We start from the raw sequence: 24,821 nt of genomic DNA on the forward strand, positions 1-24,821 counted from the left end.
TCCCCCCCCCCCCCCCCACATAAACACACACACTCACGTAGGGCCTCGTGGGGAGGGGGCGGGCACCTGCCCTGAGTTTTTACCCGAGAGGCCCCCTCGTGGGGGTGCTCCACGGTTTCTAAGGGCCAGGGAATTGGCAGGCACCCCCCCCCCCCCCCAGGCCAAATGACACTGGGGCGCCGTGGCTTAACTTAAATGACCACGGCGAACTCGCTGAGAACCGCAGTGAGGAGATGCCCAGGACACACGCGGACCAGCAGGCAGGTGGGGAGTGGGGCAACGCGGGTTTAAGCTTCTCTACCCATGGTGCACCACGGGTTAGCATCTCTACCCATGATGCACCGTGGGTTAGCGTCTCTACCCATGATGCACCGCGGGTTAGCGTCTCTACCCATAATGCACCGCGGGTTAGCGTCTCTACCCATGATGCACCGCGGATTAATGGTTCTACCCGTGATGCACCGCAGATTGGCGGCGCGAGGGCTTTGAAGATCAACAGGAGGGAGGGATCGAGGAGCCGTCACCTCACTGTTACTCGCACGTCCGTGAGACGGGGCAGAGAGCAGCCAGATTCCGTTTGCAGCATCATCTTGCCGCGACCTCCATCGCCGCGAGGTCGGACCGCAAGTACGAGGGAGAGGGGTAAGACTAAAGGTGGCGAAATTCGGAGAGAAAATAGAGAGAGCGGACAGGTCGATTAAGCATCGGGCAGTAGAGAGATAGGTTAGACCTGTCCTGCTGGTCCGCACTGACATGCACAGTCTAGTCTTCTTTGGTTATTTCGGTAAAGTCACGTAGAATGAGAATAAAATAATAAATTGATAAATAAAATAACACAATAATATTCTCACGACGTTTCGGCAACAACACAAGCAGCCTTCATCAGGTGAAGGGACGAGACTGTCTGGTAGGACAGCGCTAGAGTGAAAAAAGGCCACGCTCAGATCACGACCTTTAAGCTGTGTCAGAAGAAACAAAGCACCTTTACAAAGGAATTAGCATATAATTTAGCATTGAAATGGCCGAGTGATTAGCTTGTGATTGGTCACAGAAATGGCTATGTTAAAGTTAAAGCATACACATCCGCAGAGGCACCCCTTGACAAAGGAATTAGCATAGAATTTAACATTGAAATAGCTAAGTTAAAGCATACACATCCGCAGAGGCACCCCTTGACAAAGGAATTAGCATAGAATTTAGCATTGAAATAGCTGAGTGATTAGCTTGTAACTGGTCACAGAGATAGCTATGTTAAAGTCAGAGCATACACATTCACAACACACATACTTCACCTGGAATGGAACTTTCTACAAACAAACTGAGGGCACCCCAATGGGCTCCCCTTATCTCGGGTTGTAGCCAACGTATTCATGGAAAAATTTGAAACTGACGCCATCCAGACTGCCACTCTACGCCCGACCTTATGGAAGAGGTACGTGGATGACACCTTTGTCAGCTGGCCACATGGCCAGCCTGCTCTAGACCAATTCCGCGACCACATCAATTCCATATACCCAGCCATCAGATTTACCATGGAGGTCGAAAAAGATGGCAAACTACCCTTTTTGGATGTCTTAAGTAAAAGGAGACATGATGGTTCAATGAGCCACTCTGTCTACAGGAAAGCCACCCATACAGATGCTTACTTGAAACCGGATTCCCACCACCATCCATCCCAGAAGAACTCCCTCATCAAGACTCTATACCATAGAGCCCAATGCATTTCCAACCAGGAACACATTACCAGTGAACTCAATCACGTACACCAGGCTCTCAGGGCTAATGGTTACTCCGACTACACAATTCGCAAAGCCATCACTCCAGTCATGAAGAAGGATTCTCTTGTGGAGCCACTCAAAACCATCACCTTACCCTACATTGCAGGGGTCACTAAAAAGATCTCCAAAATCCTGAATAAACACAAGATCCAGGTCCGATTCAACACAATACATAAAACGACATATCTCGGACCGCATCCGCGAACATAAAGCAGACTTGAAACACGGTAGGACGAACTCCTCTGCCGTGGCAGATCACTGTTATAATTCAGTGGGCTCACATGACATTGACTTCTCCAAGACGGAGGTTCTTTGCAAACTAGCCGGCTACCATGAGAGATTCGTTCATGAGGCCATTCACATATACAAGCACAGAGACAATTTCAACCGAGAAGATGGATTCTGGCTTAGTAACCATTGGAAAGATGTTTTAAACCATTTCCGTTCTTAATTAATTGTATTTCACGATGACCTTCAGACCGCAGCTCTTTCGCCAGCATTGACTCTTAATACCTCTCACACCACGGTTAATGGTATGGTTTACAACATGGAGTATAATAGCGCCTCGCAGCTGTCTCTCTCCCCCTCCTCTGTTTCGACCTTGGATGAACTCGTCCGTCTGAACGGGGCCCGTAGCTATCCGTGTTGCTAAAGTTGAGGGTAAGAATCCACCCATTTTTTTTTCACCATATAGCATTGTGATATATAACGACTTATTGTTGGTAGCTTAGCTGATTGGAGAATATAGAGTTTATTGATAACATTAAGGTAATTTATATTTTAGTTTTTTATTGGTTCACTATGTAGTATTCATTATACATTGTATTGTATACCCAGTTACTGTGAATAGCTCAGATGTATAGGCCTTGACTTCAACATAGCCATTTCTGTGACCAGTCACTAGCTAATCACTCAGTTATTTCAATGCTAAATTCGCCTAGTTATTTCAATGCTAAATTCTCCTGTTTGATTTGTACTAGGTGCCTCGGTGAATGTGTATGCTCTGACTTTAACATAGCTATTTCTGTGACCAGTTACAAGCTAATCACTCAGCTATTTCAATGCTAAATTCTATGCTAATTCCTTTGTCAAGGGGTGCCTCTGCGGATGTGTATGCTTTAACTTAGCTATTTCAATGCTAAATTCTATGCTAATTCCTTTGTCAAGGGGTGCCTCTGCGGATGTGTAAGCTTTAACTTTAACATAGCCATTTCTGTGACCAGTCACAAGCTAATCACTCGGCCATTTCAATGCTAAATTATATGCTAATTCCTTTGTCAAGGCGCTTTGTTTCTTCTGACACAGCTTAAAGGTCATGATCTGAGCGTGGCTTTTTTCACTCCAGCGCTGTCCTACCAGACAGTCTCGTCCCTTCACCTGATGAAGGCCGCTTGTGTTGTGGCCGAAACGTCGTCAGAATATTATTGTGTTATTTTATTTTATCAATTTATTATTTTATTCTCATTCTACGTGACTTTACCGAAAGAACCAAAGAAGATGAATCCTTGCAGTCACGAAAGCTTTAAATCGAAACAGTCTAGTCTGTTTATTCGTGGAGAATAAATAATCGACGGTAAAATAAAACAAGATTATGCAATTCAAGTGCGTGATGCTGCTGCTGGCGGTGGTTACCGCGTGTGTGTAGAGCTGCGCCGTGAGGTACCCGGGTACGCGCGTGCATAATCATACAACGGTTGTTGCGGTTGTGGCAGTGGTAGTTGTGGCTATCGTGGTGGTGGTGGGCATTGTGGTCGGTGGCATGACTGGTGGTGCTCGTGCGGAGCCGCGGTCGCGCATCTTTACACGGCTATTTATAGCGCGAGTCGTAGCGGACGAAGGGAGCGACGCGCGGGCAGCCGCCGCGCTATTTTTAGCGTGGGCACGTGGTGGGTAACCGCGCATGGCCGAGTGTGGGCAGCGGCGTATACCTGGGTACGTGTAGGGGAAATGCACGCGGGGAGCGTGTGTGTGCGAATGACCCGAGGTGGCCGAGAGCCAGCCAAGAGACGTGTCTCGTAGGAGTTTGCGCGGAGGCAGCGAGCTCGGAGCTGCGAACGGCAGCAACGAGGAGGGAAGAGGAGGAGGAAGAAGATGAGGGGCAGCAGCCCCCACGCACTTGCCACTAACAGAAAATCAATCTCGTGTTCCGGTGCCACAGCCGTTCCGTGTATTTGGACTCTTTCAGCTCGCTGTCGCATCAATGCGCACGCCTCCAATGCCCCGGAGGAGAACTCATTAGCAAGCACGGCCAACGCCACTGCCTGGGAATGCGCTCCAACAGGACAAAATTAATCCGCGACAGAATGAATAATAAATTACGGTCGCATTTTAGGCCCACGTATGGAATAATCAGGCGTGGATTTACCCATATGTGGAATACCGCTACGGGAATCGACGTATTTTAACGACCCAACAATCTTCAAATAAACGGGGAATCGACCGATTTTTTTTTTTACCATGCAAAATCTCGAACACTGCTTGATCCATGCTCGAGCAGAAAGAAACAGGTGTTCAAAATATCACAGCTTGATCCATGCTTGATCATTCCGCCGCGGATTCATTATCTCCCGTTACAGCGCGCCTGTCGCAAACACGTGTTTTATTACAGAGTGCGGTGTAGCACATGCGCCTGCAGACATTACGTAATCCACCGGGCATTAATAATAGCAACTCTGCCCCTGCCACGCGCATGTCACTTGCGGAGATGCGAGAGGCGCGCAGAAGTAAAACTATGACCCAGTTCAAAATGTCCATAAAGATTGATTCCTTTGAGAGAGAAAAAAATGCCGTGCCATTTTATTACTTACTTATCCATCTCTTATCCATCTCTAATCCGCCACTGTGCCATCACTCCTGGCATGAATCGTCCATGCAGCCATTATTCATGAGCTGTAAAAATAATAATGTACAGCCTTTAGTCAATCCACTGCTGAACAACATACAGCGGTATACAACAACATACCTGTCCTGGGCCTTCCCAAGGTCAACTCAGCCTTAAATATCTGACTGATGTCGTGTGTGAACATCAGCAATGGGGAGACAAAGGTGGCGAGGCCATGCTGCAGATGACACCACAATTGATGTGCTATGCTGGTCTTTATAGGTGCCTGCAGTCTGCATGTGGCTCTGTGGTATATTAAAAGCCAAGTAAGAGATCTGGGTATTTGTTTGCTTGATGTATGCGCTATGCAATGTCAGACTGAAGCACACATTAACATGAATAATAAATGTAATTTAACATTTATATACAGCCTAAAACCAAAACAACAGTGAATCTTCACCCACTCACCACTCACTCACCACACTGCAGGTCACAACAACACTCACTCACTACTCACTCACCACACTGCAGGTCACGACAACACTTACCCACTCACCACCCACTCACCACACTGTAGGTCACAGCAACACTCACTCACCCACTCACTCACCCACTCACCACACTGCAGATCACACCAACCACTCACCACACTGCAGGTCACAACAACACTCACTCATCCACTCACCCACTCACTCACCACTCAGGTCAGGACAACGCTCCCTCACCCATTCACCCAGCCACTCACTCACCACACTGCAGGCCAAGATGATGATGATCATCATGTCACTTGCGGTGGACTGACAGAGTGATGTGAGAGAGACAGAGAGAGATTAAATGAAAGCCATTTCATTTAATCTCTCTCTGTCTACTCGTATTTAGATGGATTCACACTCTGTTGATATTCTCTGTCAGACACTCAGATATCTCTCTCTCTATCAATATAGATGGATATTTAAAAAAAAACCTGCGTGTGACGCTGTTGGGCCACAAGGGCTGTTAGAGAGGCACCGATGGAAGCTCCCACACCCGTCCGCCTTTGTCTTCCCAACTGCGGATATTAAAAAAAAAGTTTTTTTTTTACTCCACCCGCACTGAAGGCCAAGGGGCGCTCTATGGGACTCACAGAACCGGTTCCGACACCATTCGCCACTGATGACAGCCGTGGTCAGTAATGGAACTGCTCTTAGTAGAAGCTGCTGCTGGGTTCGTGGAGCGTAGATGCGCTAACCACTGCGCTACCGCTCCCCGTACACACACACACATATATAAAACTACACGCGTGTCTATTCGTACTTCATGTGTACATGACGTTATCATCATGCACACTCGACGTGGTCAATCCACTGCTGGATGAAGTCTCCGTGGGCTCCATGCTACAGCCATATCCCACCATCCTGCCAAGCGACACACACACACAAATATAATAATTATTATTTTTTTACTTAAAACTTTCGTCAATGCCGACATTCGTAATTCTGGGTTGTTTCGGTAAAGTCACGTAGAAGGAAAATACAAAATAAGTTTGAAATTAAAAATAATAAATTTAAAATAATAAAAGCTGTTCCTTTAGGTCATTCGGTAAAGTCACGTATAAAGGTTTAAAGGAAATAACAAAAAAAAGTTGTAAGTCTAAAATTGTATTTCTTACACTTGGCCAAAAGAATGGGGGAGGGGGGTATCGCGTGATTTCAAGAGGACATTTGGAAACCATATAAAGTAACACAGACGGTCGCGGTCTGTGTTGCTTTATATGGTTTCCAAATTTTTCTAAAACCTGTTTGATTTAGTGTGCTCCTCTGTGTATATATCTGCAGTTATGTGTTTCCTCTCTCTCTTAAATGTAGCTCTTCTGTACCTGATGATTGCTTTTGTTGCAATCGAAACGTCGTATGCTATTATGTAATTTTATTATTTCTTATGCCTACGTGACTCTACTGAATGTTATTAATTAGGAACGGGGGCGTGACCAAGGGCGGAGCCTGAAAAGGGGGCGTGGCCAATGGATGGTCCTGGAAAGGGGCATAGTCAAGGGGCGGGGCCTAAGGAGGGGCGTGACCAAAGGGCCACGCCCACGAAGGCCGAGTCCCAGGAGCGATGGCGTCTGTTCGCCGTCTCTGAGAAGGATTCCGCCGGCTCCGACCGCGGCTCCTCGGCGTCGGCCTCTTCGGTCTCCGCTCTTTGCGCAGCAGGTAGAGTGTCACGACGAGGAGCTGTCCTCGTCACCATTGCATCGTCATCCCCGTGGAGTGTGTGTGTCTCGTTACCCGTGGTGGTCACCACACACACGCGGCACGCAGTAGTGAGCTGCTAGATGCCAGCCAAGAGCAGCACAAAGTGGAGCCCTCTCTCTCTCCATCTCTCTCTCTCCCTCTCTCTCTCGCCCTCTCTCTCCCTCTCTCTCTTTTTTTACGATCAGAAGAAACAAGGAGATGCTCGGTGTAGTCGGCTCTTTGCTCCGTTCATCATTTCGGTTTTTTTGTGTTTTTTTAATGCTTTGCTTTATATAAACCACCCCCCTTTTAAGTGAAAGACCCAAAAAAAATGTCTTTCCCCTTCCCTCTCTCTCTCTCTCCCTCTCTCTCTCCCTCTCTATCTCCCTCTCTCGCTCTCTCTCCCTCTCTCTCGCTCTCTCTCTCTCCCCCTCTTTCTCTCTCTCCCTCTCGCTCTCTCTCCCTCTCTCTCGCTCTCTCTCTCGCTCTCTCTCCCTCTCTCTTTTTTTACGATCAGAAGAAGCAAGAAGATGCTCAGTGTAGTCGACACTTTGCTCCGTTCATCATTTCGTTTTTTTTAATCTTTGCTTTTTGTAACCCCCCCCCCCCTTTTAAGTGAAAGACCCAATTTTTTTACTTTTTTTCCCCTTCCCTCTCTCTCTACCCCCTCTCTGCCCCCCCCCCTCTCTCTCTACCCCCCTCTCTGCCTCTCCTCTCTCTCTACCCCCTCTCCGCCCCCCCCCCCCCTCTCTCTCTGCCCCCTCTCTTCCTACTCCATTTGGCTCTCTATCGCTCTCTATTTTCTTTATAACTACGACAAGTGCTGCACCTGCACGCAGCCCTTCCCACAGTCAAACGGCCTCCGACGGGTAGCTCAGATCTGCATGCAGAGCTCTCCGTCATCTGCCACCGAGCACACGGCCTCCTCCAGCGCCCACTGCTCCTTGAAGGCCGGCACGGCGTGGGTCAGCCGGGCGTGGCGGAACTCCAGCCACACCCTGGCTCCGACTAGAGCGCGGAAGATGCCCAGGCTGCTGGCCGGACGTTGCCCCTCCAGGGCCACCTTCCTCGCCCTGTATATGGCGAGCTTGGCGTAGCCGAAGAGCACGTTGACCAGCCCCTGAAGATGTTGGGGTCCGTCGCCCTTCGGGTATCCAAAGATGAGGACCATCGGGGAGAAGTGGAGGCTGAACCTTAGGAGGATGTTTCTCAGGACCTTGAACAGCGAGTCCAGGCTCTTGCACTCCACGTATTGGTGCGCCACCGTCTCCACTTTACCGCAGAACCGGCACTCCGGGGACGTGTCGGTGAAGCGCGCCAGGAAGACGTTGGTGGTGACGGTGCCGTGGGCGATGCTCCAGCTGAGGTCGCCGATGCGGTTGTGCGTCGGTCTGCAGTAGAGTTGCCTCCAGCGAGGCCTCTCCGGAGAGACGCAGGGCAGGGCTTTACTCCAGGCATGGTCCTTGTGGCTCCTCAGGGTGTCCTGTTGGTGGAACCGGACCATGTAGGAGTAGAGCACCTTCCTCTTTACATTTGCGAAGGCCACCTCCGGTAGGTCTTCTAGCCGGCACAGGTTGTGATCCGCCTTCGTTTGTCGGCATTGGCGATGCAGTGGCACGACTGAGAGCTCCGGTGGAGGGGGATCGAGAGGGGCCTCGTCATCCCCAACGCCGATGGGGGGCGTTCTCCCCGCTGCCGCTGAGAAGGCCCCTTTGGCTTCGGCCAGGATCCAGACAACCACCCGGAGCGACTGCAGCCCTGTCTTTGCGGCCACGTCTGCTGGTCCGAACCACCGGCCCCTTGTTTCAGGCTCCACAAGATCTCCCATCCTGGTGAGCCGCGCGTTGGCGAGGCGCCTCTCTATGCCAGGGGTGGTGGTGGTGGATGGCAGCTTTGTCTGTGGGTTCCTGAGGATCGGTTCGAAGACCAGATCCTCGGCCGATTGCAGTTGGTTCAGCCTCCTGACGGCGAGGGAGCTCCATGTCTGCAGGATGCTTCTGTAGAAGGGTGGCAGCTGTCCCAGTGGGAGGCCCTGCAGGTCCATGTAGAATAGTTACTTGGAGCACTGCAGACCCCCCAGCTGTTTCAGGAGGAAGGAGGCCGTGACGCTCCAGGCGGGTGCAGGGGCGGCGTGCAGGAACTTTTGCGCTGCCTGCAGTCGGAAGGTGGCCAGCTGACTCCGCACGCACACCAGCCCATGACCGCCCTCGTCCAGTGGCAGGGCCAGGACCCCAGCCGCGACCCGGTGTCCTCCACCCGACCAGAAGAAGTCGAGGACTCGCTTCTGAAGTGCGTTGACGAGGCTCATGGGGGGGTGCAGGGAGAAGAGTCGGTGCCACAGCATGGACGTCACCAGCTGGTTCACCACCAACGTCTTTGTCCTGAAGGTGAGGAACTTGCACAGGCGACTCCAGGTGGCCAGCAGCTCCTTCACCTTCTCCAGCTCGACCCAGTTCCTCTGCGGTGGTTCCTCCTCTGGTCCGAGGAACACCCCCAGGTGGTGCAGCGATGTTGTGCTCCAATTGATGGCTTTTGCCTTCTCGGGACACTCGGTCATGTCCCACGCTCCAACCAGCAGGCCGCTGCACTTTTGCCAGTTCATCTTTGATGAGGAGGCTTTCGAAAAGACCTCCTGGCACTCATGCAGCAGGGCGACATGAGCCAGGGAGCGCAGGATGAGGAGGACGTTGTTGGCGTATACCGTCAGGACCAACTTGACGCTTGGTTCCCTCAGCACCAGGCCGCTGAGTCTCCGCCTTATGAGATTCAGGAAAGGCTCTAATGCCAGGGCATAAAGTTGGCCCGACAATGGGCATCCGTGTCTCATTCCTCGCTCGAATTTGACCGGGGCAGTGAGGGCGCCGTTGATCTTGATCATGCACTCCGCCTTGGTGTAGAGTAGGCGGATCGTTCGGACAAAGGCATCCCCAAAACCCAAGGTCTTGAGGGTTCCCAGCAGGTACTTGTGGTCCACTCTGTCAAAAGCCTTTTCCTGGTCAAGAGCAAGAAACGCAATTGGGATGCCCAACCTCTGGGACACCGCGATGAGGTCCCTGACCAGGAAGATGCCGTCGTGGATGGTTCGTCTGGGGATGGTGTAGGACTGGTCCCCGTGTACGACTTGTGCAATCACCCCTTTCAGTCGCAGGGAGAGAGCCTTCGTCAATATTTTGTAGTCTGTGTTCAGGAGGGAGACCGGACGCCAGTTTTGTAGGTGCCTCAGGTCTCCGTTCTTGGGAAGCAGAGTGAGCACCGCCCTCCTCCAAGACTGAGGCATCACCCCAGTGACTGAGGCTTCCTCCAGCACCTCTCTGTAGTCCTCCCGCAGGGATGGCCAAAAAGCGGCGTAAAATTCCCCTGTTAGGCCGTCTAACCCTGGGGATTTATTTGGGGCCAGTCCTCTTACAGCTGCGTCAAGGTCAGTCCTGGTGAGCTTTTGCTCTAGCAGCTCTTTCCCGTCTTCCCCCAGGGTGGGTAGACCACTCCATGCCTCCGCCTGGGCCGGTTCTGATGTTTCTTCAGGGGAGAACAGGCTGCCATAGAAGTCTCTGATGATGGTCGACTTCTGCTGGAGTTCGTGCACCAGGACACCGTCACCATCAAAGAGGAACTCCATGGATTTGCGTCTCCCATTCTGCCTCCCGAGGGAGTAGAAAAGTGGGGATCCCGTGTCGAGGTCCGTGATGAGCTTCACCCGGGATCGCACAAACGCTCCCCTCGTCTGCTCCTCATGTAGCCCTTTGAGACGCTCCCTATTCTCCTCGTATTCTTGGAGAAGAGCAGGGTCGCTGTCCTCGGCGAGGCGACCCTCCAAATTGAGGACTCGGGCTTCCATGTCGGTGATGTCCGCGTTCTTCAGTCTGGTGCTCCCCCAGGTGTATTGTTGGCACAACAGCCTGGTGTGCACTTTGCCCATATCTCTCTCTCTCTCTCTCCCTCCCCCTCTCTCTCTCTCTCTCTCCCTCTCTCTCTCCCTCTCTCTCTCCCTCTCTCTCTCTCTTTCCCTCTCCTTTTTTTAGAATTCGGTGTTTGATGGTCTGCAACCTTTTATACATCTTTAAATGAAAATAACTGAAAGTTACAATCTCCTGTATACATTGGCAAGGTTTGTTATTCGAAAAACACGACTTGCACGAAATGCTATTTTTTTTTTACTCGCGGCTCGTAACTGTAAAGTAAATTGTGACAAGCAATTTGGCAGTAGACTCGCAACGATTGAGGGTTGAGTCTTCTCCATGTAGAATTATTCAGCGGGAAAGTCTGTCAAGTACTTCTTTAGCTCGTCAGCCCAATGGTTTGTCCATCAGAATTTTCTCGAGGGCGTCGTTCACGACGGACGCGTTCCCTGGTGATGGCTCTCGTCACGACCGCGAGCTTCTCCAGGGACTCTGAGACCGAGGAGGACGCATTCCCTTTAAGAGTGTGCCCCTAATCTCAGCTCGTTACCTGTATAAAAGACACCTGGGAGCCAGAAATCTTTCTGATTGAGAGGGGGTCAAATACTTATTTCCCTCATTAAAATGCAAATCAATTTATAACATTTTTAACATGCGTTATTCTGGAATTGTTTTGTTGTTATTCTGTCTCTCACTGTTCAAATAAACCTACCATTAAAATGATTGACTGCTCATTTCTTTGTCAGTGGGCAAACGTACAAAATCAGCAGGGGATCAAATACTTTTTTCCCTCACTGTACATAGGCGTTAAGACAAAATCCCTGCCGAGTACAGTGTAGCTTCACTGTAATACAGTAGGCGACACTGCTAATGTAAATGGCTCCGTTGTGATCAGGGGAACCAAGTGTGTGGGATTATTTTCAGCAGTGTGAAATGCACTGCACGACGACTCCACTGCAGCAGCATACTTGAAATTGGTTTTGGCTAATCAACGTTGATATAAATGGTGCAATGTATGCTCAATTAAAAAAAAGTGTTGTCAAATATCAGACTGGCCCAGTCCGGAATGGTTTTTGAAACTCGTGAATGTTTATATGTATTGAAGACTCTGAATGCATTGTGTTTACTGCCAATACCAATTAGGACATGTATGCATGCCATTACTACAAAACTTCATTAGTTTGGGACAATGATTAGCCAAAGTTAAACCCCTGCAACTCGTGTTTTCAATTATTTGCTTTTTCGAAGAAACAGTTAACAGTTAAGCCCAACAATTGAAACTATTAAAAAAACACATACTTTAGAACAGTAAACACAACAAAGTCTTGCTTCTGATTCAATGCATTCTATCAAGATCGCGGGTTTATTGAAGACCAATTTTCGAAGTAAAGTCTGCGCGGGAATTAAACGATACAATTGACAACATACCTACCCCCAAGTGAAATTTAAAATCAATAAAAAAAACACCAGCTTCTCCTCCCCAGTTGCAACAAAGTGATAGATGTGTATGCAGAGGAGACGGTTGACAAGAGTTTAACTCGTTGGTGGTTTGTTCATCGTGGCAGGGCGCTGAGAGCCATCTCCTTCATCCGGCGCCGGCTCACGGTGAAACGACCACGAGTCCTGTTAAAGCTGTCACCATAGGGGGTCACAAAAACAAGTTTTCAAGTTTCAAGTTTTTCAAGTTCCATTTATTAGGTATAGCCCTGTGAGCCATGCGGCTCTTAAGTCGGGTGCAACCGCAAACACACAAAATATGAATCTACATCGCAGAAAACTATTACACCACAACCAGACCAAAATAAAGCTACAAAAACAATGTAACTACAGTCATCATAGGAACTGTGATTTAAAATTTAACAATAAACGACATACATAACACGTACGACAAAAACCTGCAGCCATAGCTGGCAGCACGACACTCCCAGTGTATGATGTGTGAGTGAGTCAGCAGCAGCGTGAGTGAGTGTATGATGTGCGAGTCAGCGTATGATGATTGAGTCAGTATTAGCTTTTTTTTTAGGATCCAGAACTAATTTATATTTGTCCAGGAAAAGCCTGGCTGGGTCTCAAGCTAAACGATGCACATTCGCGAACAACGAAACCTCCCATTAGCAATGTATGAAACAAACCCATTTTTTATGACGATTAAGGCACTGGAGAGCAAGAGGAGGCAGTGGTTAAAACAAAAATCTAGATTTTTAAAAAAAGATTTATGGAGCTGTTAATCAGAACAAAGGATGTGTTTGCATTTTAGTCAGAGTTAACTTTAAAAAAGAGCAAATGAGACGTGGAAACCAAGTACATTTGTTGGTAATGATTAATAATTTGGATATATATAAACTCCCAGAAAACAAATTGTACGTGCTAATGTAAGATATTATTTTCATGTAATAATATTCACTGAAAAGTTACATTTGCTCTTGTGCCAGTTTAACTAAAGCTTTGTATACAGCAGTGGACTATTTAACACATGCTGACTGATTTCTTACTATAAATGTGCTAGCTTTGAATCATACATTATTTTAACATCAATACATTTCTTTAGAACTAGCGACACAGACAAGCCTTTACCTCTGTTAAGAAGCAAAGCATGTTTTGATTTTAAGCCTTAGTGACTGCAGGGATTCATATTCTTGGTTCTTTCGGTAAAGTAGAAGGGAAACAATAAAATAATAAAAATATAAAACAATAAAATGATCACGACGTTTCGACTGCAACACAAGCAATCATCATCAGGTGTTTTCACAAGTCGAAAACGTCGTGAGAAAACACCTGATGATGATTGCTTGTGTTGCAGTCGAAAACGTCGTGAGAATTGTATTGTTTTATATTTGTATTCTTTTATTGTTTCCCTTCTACGTGGTGACTTTACCGAAAGAACCAAGAATATGCAAAGCATGCTTCTGCTTCAACACATTCTGGCTACTTCTTTTCGAGGGCTTTCTCCACTCCACTGAAGAAGATCTTTTGTAGCTTCTCATCCGAGTCTACAAACCCATCGCCGTTGGCCTTGGAGTGGAGAAGTTTCCCTCCCACAATCTGCACCTCCTGGAAGACAGTCTGTGTCGGGGTCCCCTCACCAGTTATCTCTCCAGGGAACTCGGTTGCAAGTTCATCCTTGAGGTGGTGAAACCGACTTCGGTACCCTCAGGCGCCAACAATAAACGATGTGTATTTTGAGCGGCATAGCTGCTGTAGAGGTGGTTGAGGCCGAAACGCCTGTTCTGCACCGTCACTGAAACCGCGTCTTATCTCCCTCGCTCTCTCCCTCTACCCTCTCTACTACCACCACTATCACTACTACTACCACCACTATCACTACTACTACCACCACTATTACTACCACTACTACCGCCACTATTACCACTACTACTACCACCACTATTACTACTACCACTAACTACCACTACTACTGCCACCACTCTTACTACCACTACTACCACCACTATTACCACTACTACTACCACCACTAACTATTACTACTACCACCACTATTACTACTACCACTACTACCACCACTAACTACCACTACTACTGCCACCACTCTTAATACCACTACTACCACCACTATTACCACTACTACTACCACCACTAACTACTATTACCACCACCACTATTACTACCACCACTAACTACCACTCTTACTACCACTACTACCACCACTATTACTATTACTGCTACCACCACTAACTACTACTACCACTACTTCCACCACTAACTACTACCACCACTCGTACTACCACTACTATTACTGTCACTACTACCACTACTATCACTCACTGTTTGCTGCTTCTGTCAGCAGCGAAGTGCCACATCAGCTGATATCGTCCGACAGCGAGTAATGTGGTGTAAAATAATGTAGTATTTAAGTAAACATGAATTGTTAAGTGAAAAATGTGAAGTTTAAGTTAGTGTAATTTGGTGTTTAAGTTCTAATTTAGTGATAAAGTGAACAGTATGTGCATTGAGCCTCCCTCCACAACCTCTGTCACGTACCAAATGGAACCTACCAAATCCTCCTTCACCTGCAGTGCTGGTTACTACAGGACGTGTGGGGGGCCTTCAAGACGTGTGGGGGGGCCTACGAGACGTGTGGGGGGGGGCCTACGAGACGTGTGGGGGGGCCTACAGAGAGCCGCTGTGCCGCTACGACGCCCTCACGCTGCACGACGGCGGCACGGCGGCGGCGCCGCGGCTGGCGCGCTACTGCGGCGCGGCGCCGCCCGGCAGCGTGTACTCGACGGGGCCCGCGCTGCTGCTGCGAATGCAGCAGCAGCGCGGGCCCGCGCAGCCCGCAAGATGGCCACCTGAGGCGCGCGCGGCCAGCAGCGGCTGGCGAGGCCGTTTGTGAGGGGGCCGAGGGAGCCGACGGAGGGGGCCGACGGAGCCGGGGGGGCCGGGGGGGGCCGACGGAGCCAGGGGGGGCCGACTGAGTCGGGAGGGGGCGACGGAGCTGGGGGGGGGGGGGCGACGGAGCCAGGGGGGGGCAACGGAGTCGGGGGGGGGTGACGGAGCTGGGGGGGGCCAACGGAACCAGGGGGGGGGCGACGGAGTCGGGGGGGGGGGCCGACGGAGCCAGGGGGGGGCCGACGGAGCTGGGGGGGGGGGCGACAGAGCCAGGGGGTGGCCGACGGAGGGGGGGGGCGGGGCCGACGGAGCCAGGGGGGGGCCGACGGAGGTGGGGGCGGGGCCGACGGTGTCGGGGGGGGCGACGGAGCCGGGGGGGGCGACGGAGCCGGGGGGGGGGGCCGACGGAGTTGGGGGGGGGCCGACGGAGCCAGCGGGGGGGCGATGGAGCCGGGGGGGGGGGCGACGGAGCTGGGGGGGGCCGACGGAGTCAGGGGGGGGCGGGGCGACGGCGCAAGCAGAGGGAGCCGACACTGACTTCTCACACCATGCACTGACTCACTCACACACCATACACTGACTCACTCACACATCATGCACTGACTCACTCACACACCATACACTGACTCACTCACACCATGCACTGACTCACTCACACACCATACACTGACTCACTCACACCATGCACTGACTCACTCACACACCATACACTGACTCACTCACACATCATACACTGACTCACTCTCACATCATACACTGACTCACTCACACCATGCACTGACTCACTCACACCATGCACTGACTCACTCACACATCATACACTGACTCACTCTCACATCATACACTGACTCACTCACACCATGCACTGACTCACTCACACCATGCACTGACTCACTCACACATCATACACTGACTCACTCACACACCATGCACTGACTCACTCACACCATGCACTGACTCACTCACACATCATACACTGACTCGCTCACACATCATACACTGACTCACTCACACATCATACACTGACTCACTCACACCATGCACTGACTCACTCACACCATGCACTGACTTTCTCACACATCATACACTGACTCACTCACACCATGCACTGACTTTGTCACACATCATACACTGACTCACTCACACATCATACACTGACTCACTCACACATTATGCACTGACTCGCTCATCATGCGCTTACTCACTCACACATCATATACTCGCACAACCACTGACCCATTCACTCATCATACACAGGTTCACTCATTGTTTGCTGGCTCACTCGCTCATCATACACTGACTCATCATGCGCTGACTAACACATCGTGCGCTGACTCACACATCATTCACTCACACTGCCACTGGCTCGCTCACACATCATACACTCGCTCACACATCATTCACTGACTCACTCTTCATATGCTGACTCGCACATCATACGCTGACTCGCACATCATACACTCACTCACACTGCCACTGACTCGCTCACACATCATACACTCGCTCACACATCATTCACTAACTCACTCTTCATACGCTGACTCGCACATCATACACTCACTCACTCTGCTGCTGACTCACACATCATACACTGGGAGTGTCGTGCTGCCAGCTATGGCTGCAGTTTTTTTGCCGTACGTGTTATGTATATCGTTTATTGTTCAATTTAAATTCACAGTTCCTATGATTACTGTTGTTACATTGTTTTTACAGCTTTATTTTGGTGATTCGAAAACATATGGTTAATCTAAATTGTCTTATGGTTGTTGTTGTTGGCTTGCACCACATTGATTTAACACACAGCGTTTTAATAAGTTTTTTTGTGTAGAATATTTGCTGGTTTATTCCAGGATGTTTCTGTTGCGCGTCGTCGCTTTGGGATGTTCTGTGTTCAAATTTTGTTTGTTGCGGTTGCACCCGACTTAAGAGCCACATGGCTCACAGGGCTATACCTAATAAATGAAACTTGAAACTACCACTATTACTATTACAACTACCACTACTACCACCACTACTACCACCACTATTACTACCACTACTATGATCACCACTATTACTACCACTACTATGATCACCACTACCACCACTATTACTACCACCACTACTATCACCACTAACTACCACTACTACCACCATTATTACTATCACCATGACTACCACTACTACTACCGCTACTGCCACTGCTACTACACTCTATAATAATGTGTAGTGTACTCTATACACGACTGTGCACAATTCTGAGTCACTTATAACTGCTTTGCCGTTACTTATTGCCAATTATGGACTGGGACTAATATCCTATCATCTCATAGAGTCCCTGGCACGTAATAATAAAAATTAAATTAAATTTGGAAAAATGTGTAATTATCCGAAATTATGTAATTTGATGTAATTATGTGCATAAATTATGCTAATTGGAGAATCGTATAAATGTATGCGAGTATGCTAATGTGGGCAGTTATGATAATTGGGCTTTGCTTTGTTGCTCAGGGTCGTATCATCAATCGGGATCATAAAATGAATTGTATGAAGTTATGCAGGTGTGCTGTAAGTATGCTAGATTAAGCTCGGCTTCGTTGTCTATGTTTGTATTATCAATCAGTATAATACGATTATTCTTGCTTTAACATTTGCTGATTATGTATTAGTGTGTATGTCAGGTCTCCAAATTCAAATCTCACCGCAGGATACAGTTATTAAGATTATTACGCATGAACTCAAGAAAGAAACACTCAAACACTTCTGTGTTTGCGAACTCTCATGCTTGGAATTACCCCCGGTACCATCGGGGAAATTTCCCTCAGTGAGCGGTACATTTAACCATCAATGGTTGCGTTGTTTCACTTTGGCAACCGCACATATGATTAATTCAACCACGTAACTCGAGCTTAGTTGGTGATAGGGAGAGTCTTTAAAACAGGCACGCAACGATATTTATACGAAAGGCAATAAAAGCAAATTATACCCCAAAGGCAAAAGTATACGTCAATAGATTCATCGGCAAGATTATATAATTAACTAAATGTCTTGGAATAAGGGTATGCGACGGGGTGCGTGCCCTCCTACGGGAGATTCTTATCTTTGGCTAAGCTTTAATTAATTCGTAGACAAGATTACATGCTAAAGAAATGGGTTTAACACGATGTTATCTCTGTGAGCGTGTAGATTCGTGACGAAGGTTTCAAAAGTTTAGTTTGTATCGATGAATCTATTGGTAATTTATGCGATTAGAAGTAAATTCTTATCACTCGCTGAGCCGCGGATGCCTTCACGGCCAGCTGATGGTTCATGCACTTTTATAATTAGTCTTCTTATTGTGTGGGTGCGTTGGATTGTCTCTTTGGTAAATTATTGTGTGAGCAGACGCCGGGTGCGTCGTGGGTTTGTGAGGGTGGGGGAGGGTATACGAACGACGGCTGGTTCCCTATCTCTTGTCTTGGTTCCCAGCTGGTGCTGGTCGGTGTGCGTGTGGGTCGAACCCACTGCGCGCTCGCTGGCGCTGACACTCTTACTCACGGGCGGCTGGTCAGGCTCTTTCCCCTGCTGGATGAGCCAAGTTGGCACAATGCTTGGCAGCTGGCACCCTTGCTTGGTGGCGCTGGTGGCGCTGCTGCGTGCTCTTGCTCCGTCTCTCTCTGGCGGTGCCGATTGCTCGTGCAGATGGTTTTCTACAAGGCTGGCTTGGCCGATGCTTGACCCTCTCCGCCCTTTTCTAGAGGTTGATTGCTTGACGCTGAGAATAACTTTCAGCGATACTCTGTCGGTCCATGCCGAACTCGGCACAGAGCATCACCTCGCCCCTCTTCTCTGCGATGCACCACACGCATTGTTGCTCTCGAGGCCATGACCCGGAGCTGGCTTGCTGTCCTCTTCCGAGCTGCTGTGTGTCTTCTTGTCGAGCTGATGGTCGCCGTCTTCTGCCGCTGGTAGCTGCGATAGTGATGCATGGCCCGTGTCTCTCTTTTTATGCCAAAATTTCTTTCTCTGCTCGCCTTCTTCACAAAGGACCGGAACTTCCTTTGATCTCGCTCTGTGTTGTGGTGGGGGGGGGGGTGTCAGTGTGTCCGTGTGTGTGTGTGTCATTTATTAAGCCATCTGTGTCTCTCCCCAAGCCATCTTTTCATCCGTGGAACACAGATGCCCCCCTGCAATAAAAGAGTAATTTCCCTCGCTCTGGGCGTTACATTCCTTGCTATCCCGTGCTGCGGGAAGACAAAGAAGGTTGGGAGGCTCTTTTCCTATGGGATACAGTTTATCTTGGTTGTGTAAGTTTTACCTATTTCGCCTCATCTCTTCCGGATAACCCTCGGTTCAATACTGCATAATGATTATTTGGTTTGTTTCCCAAGATTTGTGATTTAACATTATCATCACGTATTTCTCAGGGTAAATTTTTTCTCCACCGTCTGTATCCTGGGTTTGTGCTGTTTGTTCTCGAGTTATTGTTAGTATCTGATATCCCCAGGATAGAGGATTCGTTTTGGCTTAGGAATAACCCTGACTGCTAGAATTATTCTTGATGCTTCGGTCAGGTGTAGAAAATTATTAAAGGTGAAAATAACATTAGTATTGAATTAATAAATGAGTAATGATCCACTGATGTAGATTGTGGCTTGGTTTTTAATTGGAGTGAGTGTGAGGATCGATAATGTTAGCTTCATCTTTGGTCGCTAAGTTTTGGAATTTTTACCATTTAGCAGAAGCATGAAAAAATTAACCAAAACGAAACGCCTGTTTGTTATCCTTCGTCCGGGGGGGGCGTGTGTGTTTTTTTATTTGACTTTATGACTGACCGTTTCCGTTGGTGGGAGGGGAGGGTGTTATTATCTTTGCGAGAGTGATAAGACAGCTGCTCGAAAGGAGGGGGGGGGGGTTCCGTTTGTTTGTGCTCCCAGTGACCCCGCAAGTGATTATATGAAAAAAAAATATTGGCAAAATCATTAATATCAAAAACAAAAAATGGAAAAAGGCCTATATATGCAACAGTGCCACCCGAACCCCCACTGGCTCCGCCACTGCGAACGAGCGACTGTTGAGGAGTAATTTGGCCGCCGCAAATGTCCACGTTGGGAATGGGTCTCTGGAAAAGGTGGTCGGGAGATGTCACCTCCCTCGCCTGGTACGCAGGAGGTCGTGGGTTCGATCCCAACCCTGAAGACGCCTGCTGCTGTAGATTTGGAGTTTGCATCTCTCATCATCATCACGGTGGCTAGGAGATGTTAACTACTGCGCCTGGTATTTGGCCACGTGACGACGATGATGAGCCACTTTGCTGAGCTATCGTTTACGACGGCCAGTTCGCTACTGAAAAAGCGCTACCCGGTAGCTCGGTGGGGGGCGCCTTGCCTGGCAAACTTAAAATTGTTTGGTTTATATTTGGTCTTGATCTGACATGTTACAGGATGAGGAGGACCCATACCCCATTGGGAGCACCGAACGGACCCGGAGACTTTCGCGGCACCCGCCTTTCCGACCGCTGCTCGGTGTCATCATTGTCGTCATTGCCTCTCGAGTGCAGACCATGACGCCCAACAAGATGGCTTCGGCGCTCCTCCCGCTGCTGCTGCTGCTGCTGCCGCCGTGCGGCGGCCAGCCGGAGCCGCCCTTAGCCAGATATTTCTACAATGCCACCGTCTACGAGAACTCCGCGCCCAGGACGTATGTGGAGAGCCACAGCAGGATGGGGTTCTACATCGGCCTCTGGGGCTTCATACCCACGTACTCCATCGTATCCGGGGATGAGGGGGCCGGGTTCACGGCAGAGGGGTTGCACTTGGGTGACACTTTAATCTTGCGCATCCGCACGGGGAATGTGCCGTTGAACCGCGAGGAGCGCCCCGGCTACGTACTGGGGATAAGGGCGGTCACCTGGAGCCGCCGTTGTCTGGCGTTCATCACGGTCTACGTCCGGGTGATGGACCGCAACGAATTCAGCCCGCTGTTCTCGATGTCATCGTACGGCGCGAGCGACTTCAACGCGCCGGCGAGCACCGTCGGCCTTTTCGTCACCGACGACGCGCCGGCGGGCACCGTCGTCGTTCGCGTCGCCGCCACGGACGCTGACGAGGGCCCCAACGGGCGCATCCGTTACGCCATGGCAGATCGCGTGTTCGCCGTGCACCCGACGAGCGGCGCTGTGATGCTCGTCAAGAGGCTGAAGCCCGATGATTGGGGGATGTACATATTGAAGGTGCTGGCCGTCGACAGCGGTGGCCTGTCCAGCTCGGCGCGCATCACGGTGAACGTGGTCTGGGCGAACCAAGACCCCCCGCGCATTGCCGTCGTCGCGACCCACGGGCCGCGGGCGTCATTTGCCGACCCCGCCGCCTCGTACGCGGAGCTCGCCGTGGAGGACAACGACGGCGGCCCCGCGGGGGAGATCAGCGCCGTGGAGATCATCGCCGGCGACCCCCTCCGGGCGTTCTCCGTCGCCCCGACGGACGGAACCGACCCCGGCTCGACCTACGCGGTGAGGCTCTCGGGGCGGCTGGACTGGGCGGACTTCCCCTTCGGGGTGAACCTCACCGTGCAAGCGCGCGACGGGGGGAGGTCGCCCAAGCACTCGCGGCCCGTCAGGGTCACGGTCCGGGAGGGCGGCGCCACTGGCGCCGCCGGCGCGTTCGAGCGGAGCGTCTACGCGGGCGCCGTCGAGCGGCGGTCTCCGCCCCGCGCCGTTGTGCTCGCGGTCAGAGCCTCTTGCGGCGCGCGGAGCTGCCGGTACGTCGTCCGAGGCGGCGCCGACGGCTACTTCTTCGCCGTGAACCCCGCCACCGGGGTCGTCTCCGTCCGCAAGTCTTTGGCGGCGGTCGACAGACGCCGCCTCGCGTTCAACGTCGGTACCGACGTCGGCTCGGGCGTCGCCAGCGTCACGATTGACGTCGTGGACTACAACGAGCACGCCCCGGTCTTCGAGCGGCCCAACTACTTCGCCTCGTTGAGCGAGGACGTCCCGACGGGCACGTTCGTGCTCGTCGTGCACGCCACGGACAAGGACGAGGGGTACGACGGCCGCGTGACGTACGGCCTGGCGGACGCCGAGCCCGGCCCATTCACCGTTGACCCCTTCACGGGCATCATCGTCACGACGGGGCCGCTGGACCACGACGAGACGGCGGGGGTCTACTGGCTGCACGTGCGAGCCTCGGACTGGGGGACTCCGTTCCGCCGGGAGGCGGAGGTGATCGCGCCTGTCCGCGTCGCCAACGTGAACGACAATGCGCCCGTCTTTGTGAGGAACTGCGTGGGTGAGATCCCCCGGGACCTCCGGCCTGGCGAGCCGATCTTCACCGTGTTGGCCATCGACGCCGACGACCTCCGGCCAGTGCTCTATGGCATTGCGTCCGGGAACGAGGGCGGCTTCTTCGCGCTCGACGACGCCCTTGGCGTCGTGACGCTCGCGCGTTCCCTCGCCGACGTCGCCGTCGGGCCGGCGGGGGCCTTTCACCTCGGCCTCACGGCCACCGACGGGGAGCTCTCGGCAGAGACGTTCCTGAACATCTCGGTCCTGGACGCCCGTCCCGGTTGGAGGCCGTCATTGCAGTGCGTGGCGACGGAGATCGCCCAGAGGATGGGCGAGATGCTCCACCGGGCGGACCAACGGCGAGACCGCCCGCGCCCTGTCGCCGCCAGCACCGTCAATCGGCACGCGCCGGCGTTCGCCGCCCCGGCGGCCGCCGTGGAAGTCCGCGAGGACCTGCGCGTCGGGGCAGAGGTCATCCGAATGGAGGCCGAGGATCCGGACGACGGCTTCGAGGGGAAGCTGCTGTACGCCCTGACGGACGGCGGGGCGAGCGGCTTCGCCGTGGACGCGGAGACCGGCGTCGTGAGGGTCCTGGTGCCGCTTGACTACGAGACCGTCACCTCCTACTCCGTGAACGTCGTTGTCCACGACCTGGGCACGCCGCGGCGTTCCGCAAGCGCCACTGTCCGGGTCGTCATCTTGGACGTCAACGACAACCGGCCGGAGTTCTCGCGGCGCGCCTACGCGGTCCGGGTGCCGGAGAGAGTGCGGCCGGGCCACGAGGTGCTCCGGCTGGAGGCCGCCGACGGCGACGAGGGCGACGCGGGCTCCGTGCGCTACCGCCTGCTGTCCGACACCGACCTCTTCCGCGTGGACGCCGAGACGGGCGCCTTGGAGGTGGCGGCGCCGCTGGACCGCGAGCGGCGCGCCGAGCACACGCTGCTGGTGGAGGCGTCGGACCTGGTGCCGGAAGAGAGCCGCCTCTCCTCCGTCGCCGCGGTGATCGTGACGGTGGATGATGTGGACGACCACACGCCCACGTGCGCGCCGGACCCCCTCCGTCTCCGCGTGCCCGAAGACGTCCCGGTGGGGGCCGTCCTCGGCTGGCTGGACGCTCGAGACCCCGACGTGGGGCCGGCCGGGGAGGTGCACTACACGCTGGTTAGCGTGGACGAGGGGGACGGCACGTTCACGGTGCATGAGACGAGCGGGGCCCTGCAGCTGGCACGGCCGCTCGACTTTGAGAGACGACGCCGCTACGACCTAACAGTGGCCACGCACGACGGCGACCCCAGGGGGCCACCGTCGACCGTCTGCCGGGTGACGGTGGAAGTGACGGACGTGGACGAGAACAACCACGCCCCGCGGTTCGCGTATTCCATGGACAGCAAACGCGTGCCAGAGGACATCCCCGTGGGGACTGCCATCTTCACCGCCACGGCCACGGACCACGATGAGGGTCTGGACGGGGAGGTGCGGTACTCCCTCGTGGGCGGATCCGACCTGGGGGTCTTCAGCATTCATCTGGAGACCGGTAGACCGCACCCACTACAACCACCACTACTACCCTCCTCCCTGCTCCTCATGGTTCATGACGCCGGCTGACGGCTCACGCTGGCGCCCGTCTCTGCTGCGTGTCATTCACGGCGTTTCGTGACGGCAGGGGTGATCGTCACGATGCGGCCGCTGGATCGCGAGACGGTGAGAAGCTACTGGCTCGAGGTGCGCGCTACGGATCGCGGAGTCTTCCAACGCTTCTCTACACTGCACATCTACGTGGATGTGCAGGTACGGAAACTCGCGCGCACTCAACACGTGCGTACGCGCCGCTGCGTTTTAAAACGGCACGATGAGAGTACCGTGTGTGGTTTCCCCCCCCCCCCCCACCCAAGGACGTGAACGACAACCCCCCGTGGGTGTCGCAGACGTGGAACCAGGCCGACGCTATGGAGAACTCTCATTCTGTTATATTCCAAGTGAAAGCCTGGGACCCAGACAAGGACAGCGTGCCCCGGGGCAAGGGCCTCACATTCAACATCGTTAGTGGAGACCCACAGGGAATGTTCACCGTAAACAAAACGTCAGGTGCGTCCGGTGGTGGGGGAGGAGAGCAAATTCACAACATTTACAATTGTAGTGTATGGTGGACACTACACGACACTTCTATACACCACAGAACGTGCCAATTCATTACTAGTACAGCACTAACATACAGCAACATTTACTATCGACGCATTTCCATTTGACGCGATGTGACTCAACAGAGTCCGACATCACGATAACGAACTCCCCCCACCCCCCCCCCCCCGCCCCACCACGTGCGTGCATGTGCCGGCCGGCATATGGTTGTGGTTGACCTCCGGTGAACCGACTCGGCACAGGCGTCATATCTAACACCCCCGACAAGTCGCTGGACAGAGAGACGCAGGCGGAGTACGAGCTAGAGGTGAGAGAGTCACTGTGAGGGTGGTGGTGGTAGTGATGGGGAGTCCCTGACCCTTCATGATGGTGAGCGGGCCCAGGTAA

At 52.1% G+C, this 24,821-nt stretch overlaps 1 protein-coding gene and 1 pseudogene across 1 annotated transcript in view; one reads left to right on the forward strand and one right to left on the reverse strand.

The window, feature by feature from the left end:
• The first annotated feature begins 6,671 nt into the window (after positions 1 to 6,671).
• LOC142911327 (protocadherin Fat 1-like) overlaps positions 6,672 to 24,821 on the forward strand; it is a 51,941-nt gene continuing 33,791 nt past the window's right edge. The window contains exons 1-5 of the mRNA XM_076060318.1: positions 6,672 to 6,788; positions 20,457 to 23,829; positions 23,959 to 24,083; positions 24,188 to 24,380; positions 24,677 to 24,741. Of these exons, the coding sequence (XP_075916433.1) occupies positions 20,577 to 23,829; positions 23,959 to 24,083; positions 24,188 to 24,380; positions 24,677 to 24,741 (3,636 nt within the window). The 5' untranslated portion in view covers positions 6,672 to 6,788; positions 20,457 to 20,576. The remainder of the gene's footprint in view (positions 6,789 to 20,456; positions 23,830 to 23,958; positions 24,084 to 24,187; positions 24,381 to 24,676; positions 24,742 to 24,821) is intronic.
• LOC142911330 (selenoprotein W pseudogene) lies at positions 13,600 to 13,920 on the reverse strand (annotated as a pseudogene).

The sequence above is a fragment of the Petromyzon marinus genome, unplaced genomic scaffold (assembly GCF_048934315.1).
Source record: "Petromyzon marinus isolate PM22_M1 ecotype Great Lakes invasive population unplaced genomic scaffold, UKy_Petmar_22M1.pri1.0 PM_G_Scaffold_18, whole genome shotgun sequence".
In the NCBI taxonomy this organism is placed as follows: Eukaryota; Metazoa; Chordata; class Hyperoartia; order Petromyzontiformes; family Petromyzontidae; genus Petromyzon; species Petromyzon marinus.